The sequence below is a fragment of the Colobus angolensis genome, unplaced genomic scaffold (assembly GCF_000951035.1).
Source record: "Colobus angolensis palliatus isolate OR3802 unplaced genomic scaffold, Cang.pa_1.0 Scaffold407, whole genome shotgun sequence".
Classification (NCBI taxonomy): Eukaryota; Metazoa; Chordata; class Mammalia; order Primates; family Cercopithecidae; genus Colobus; species Colobus angolensis.
Window position 1 is genome coordinate 94,983 of NW_012117455.1, and position 2,822 is coordinate 97,804.

Consider the following 2,822-nt stretch of genomic DNA (forward strand, 5'->3'; position numbering starts at 1 on the left):
CCACTTTGCCCGGCTAGGTTTTTGTATTTTTTTAGTAGAGACGGGGTTTCACCGTGTTAGCCAGGATGGTCTCGATCTCCTGACCTAGTGATCCGCCCGTCTCGGCCTCCCAAAGTGCTGGTATTACAGGCGTGAGCCACTGCTCCCGGCCATAATGTTCATTTCTTACCCTGGCCTGTGAGGGCCTGCAGAATCTTGCTCCATACTCTCTCCAATCTGATGCTGTACCATTCCATTTTTGCTCATGATGTCTGGCTATACCAGCTCCTTGCTGCTCCTGGAACAGTCTAAGCCATTGCCATCTTCTGGGTATTCATACTTGTTTCCCCTACCTGAAGGATTCTTCCCCTAGCTCCTTTGATATCCAAATTATTCTCATCCTTTGGGTTTTCCCTTACTTTCCTGATTATCTTGTCAGAAGTAGTTCCCTTTACTACAGAGGAGGATGCATCAGCTTGTCACTGTTCATTCCCCAGTGCCTAATATAATGCTTTGGCAAAGCATAAGTACCAGATAAATATTTCTTGAAAGAAGATTGAATGAATGGATGAATGATGAACACATTTCAAAATCACTGGCTTTTCTGTTCATTTTTTGAAATGTAGTTAAATATGGTAAATCTTTCCTGAGTAATTTAGACTCTTTGGTTTGTTAAACAAATTTTATGTTAGACAGTTACTTCTGCTAATGTGTTCTTTTTAAAATCATGCTTAGGAATTCCATATTTAAATCAGGAAGAAGAAAGACAGTTAAGAGAGCAGTATGATGAAAAACGTTCACAGGCGAATGGTGCAGGAGCTCTGTCCTACGTATCTCCTAACACTTCAAAATGTCCTGTCACGATTCCTGAGGATCAAAAGAAATTTATTGACCAAGTGGTGTGAGTTCCTAAACTAAAACTAAACATGCATTGTGTGCTGTATATTGGGGCATGAGAGGCATGTATATCTCAAACCTCTGCTTTGCAAACATAGTACACACATAGGTGTGATGTTGTGAATGGCAGGATGTAATTGTGGCATATTAAAAAGAAATTTTTTTTTTTTTTTTGAGACAGTCTTGCTCTGTTGCCCAGGCTGGAGTGCAATGGTGCAATCCTGGCTTACTGCAAACTCTGCCTCCCAGGTTCAGACAATTCTTGTGCCTCAGCCTCCCGAGTAGCTGGGATTATAGGCGTGCGCCACCACACCCAGCTAATTTTTATATTTTTAGTAGAGCCGAGGTTTTGCCATGTTGGCCACGCTGGTCTCGAACTCCTGGCCTCAAGTGATCCACCCGCCTCAGCCTCCTAAAGTGTTGGGATTACAGGTGTGAGCCAGCATGCCTAGCCAGCATATTCAAATTTGTGCAGCAGCAACAAATTGTAAGTAGAGTTCCATGTATTGTACTCGGATTTGCTACATGTTACTAGGCACGAGATTTCAGTACATGGGCAGACCTGTATGGACTTTTTTTTTTAATTAAATAGAGACGGATCTCACTGTGTTTCCCAGGCTGGTGTCAAACTCCTGAGCTCAAGGGATCTTCCTGCCTTGGCCTCCTGGAGTGCTGGGATTATAGGCCTGAGCCGTTGCCTGGCCCCTTTTCTTGTTTTTTAAATACTAATCAGCTGACTTCTAAAACTTGCGTGGACTGAATACCTGACAGCCACTGTCCGATGTCCTTGAAGGCAGAGTAGTGGATGAGGCTTATCCAGTTGGCAGCATGTCCATGTTCTCTTTGCTTGCAGTAAAGGTGCTAACAAGCAGATGTGATCTTGGACAAGTGTCTGGTCTTGCTTAGCTTAGTTGTTGGTATAACCATTTTACTGGGAAAGTCAAAAATTAAGTCACTTGTACTGACAAGTCCTTGAGAAGTTGTCACTAATTAATAACAGTAACCCTCTTCCCCCCAAAATATGCCAAATAAAGCTTTTCTTTTAAATTTTATTTATTTTTTGAAACAGGTTCTCGCTCTGTTGCCAAGGCTGGAGTGCAGTGGCGTGATCATGGCTCACTGCAGCCTCAACTTCCCAGGCTCAGGCGATCGTCCCACCTCAGCTTCTGGAGTAGCTGGGACCACAGTTACACTGCACCATGCCCAGTGAATTTTTAAAATTTATTTTTTGTAGTGAGGAGCTCCCAGTATATTGCCCAGGCTGGTCTTGAACTCCTGGACTCAAGTGATCCCCCCAACCTCGACCTCCCAGAGTGCTGGGATTCTATGCCTAGGTCAAAATAAAGCATTTTAAAAAAAGTCTTTGAACTAAAAGTTATAGGGTAATTTGGTAGAATTACATTGTCACACATTCTTATATTTAGACTGTTTTTGGTTGTGATTTTTTTCTTGGTTGATGACTTAATTCCTTAAAGGTACTGATGGTCATGGTCTATTCTAATTCCTCAGAGAGAAAATAGAAGATTTATTACAAAGTGAAGAAAACAAGAACTTGGATTTAGAGCCATGTACCGGGTTAGTTGTCCTGAACATTTCTGCATGTTCTTTTTTCGGAAAGGTAGATGATTTGTGGCATTTGATGCATTTAGTCTTTTAAAAACACCTTTATAAAGGGTCTTTTTGTTATTAGTATGTTCTCAAGAATTAAGCACTAACTTTAGTGTTACACAGTGGGGATGACTGTGTATACTGAGACACTGAATGAATGCTTTGTCCTATACCTGGAGTGGAGACAACTGTTGTGCAACCTTGACTTTCAGTTATGCCCAAGAGTGGCATAATTACTTTGGCCTTGAGGAGTGCTTAGTACATGAAGGCTTCAGAAGAAAGAATTCACTTTCAGGCTACTTCTACCCTTTTAATTTCTCTCTGCATTTAAAAAACAT

General features: G+C 41.7%; 1 protein-coding gene across 1 annotated transcript in view; it reads left to right on the forward strand.

Moving 5' to 3' along the window:
• PARN (poly(A)-specific ribonuclease) overlaps positions 1-2,822 on the forward strand; it is a 232,538-nt gene that overhangs the window by 16,992 nt on the left and 212,724 nt on the right. The window contains exons 7-8 of the mRNA XM_011956026.1: positions 672-880; positions 2,386-2,451. Coding sequence (XP_011811416.1) covers positions 672-880; positions 2,386-2,451 — 275 coding nt within the window. The remainder of the gene's footprint in view (positions 1-671; positions 881-2,385; positions 2,452-2,822) is intronic.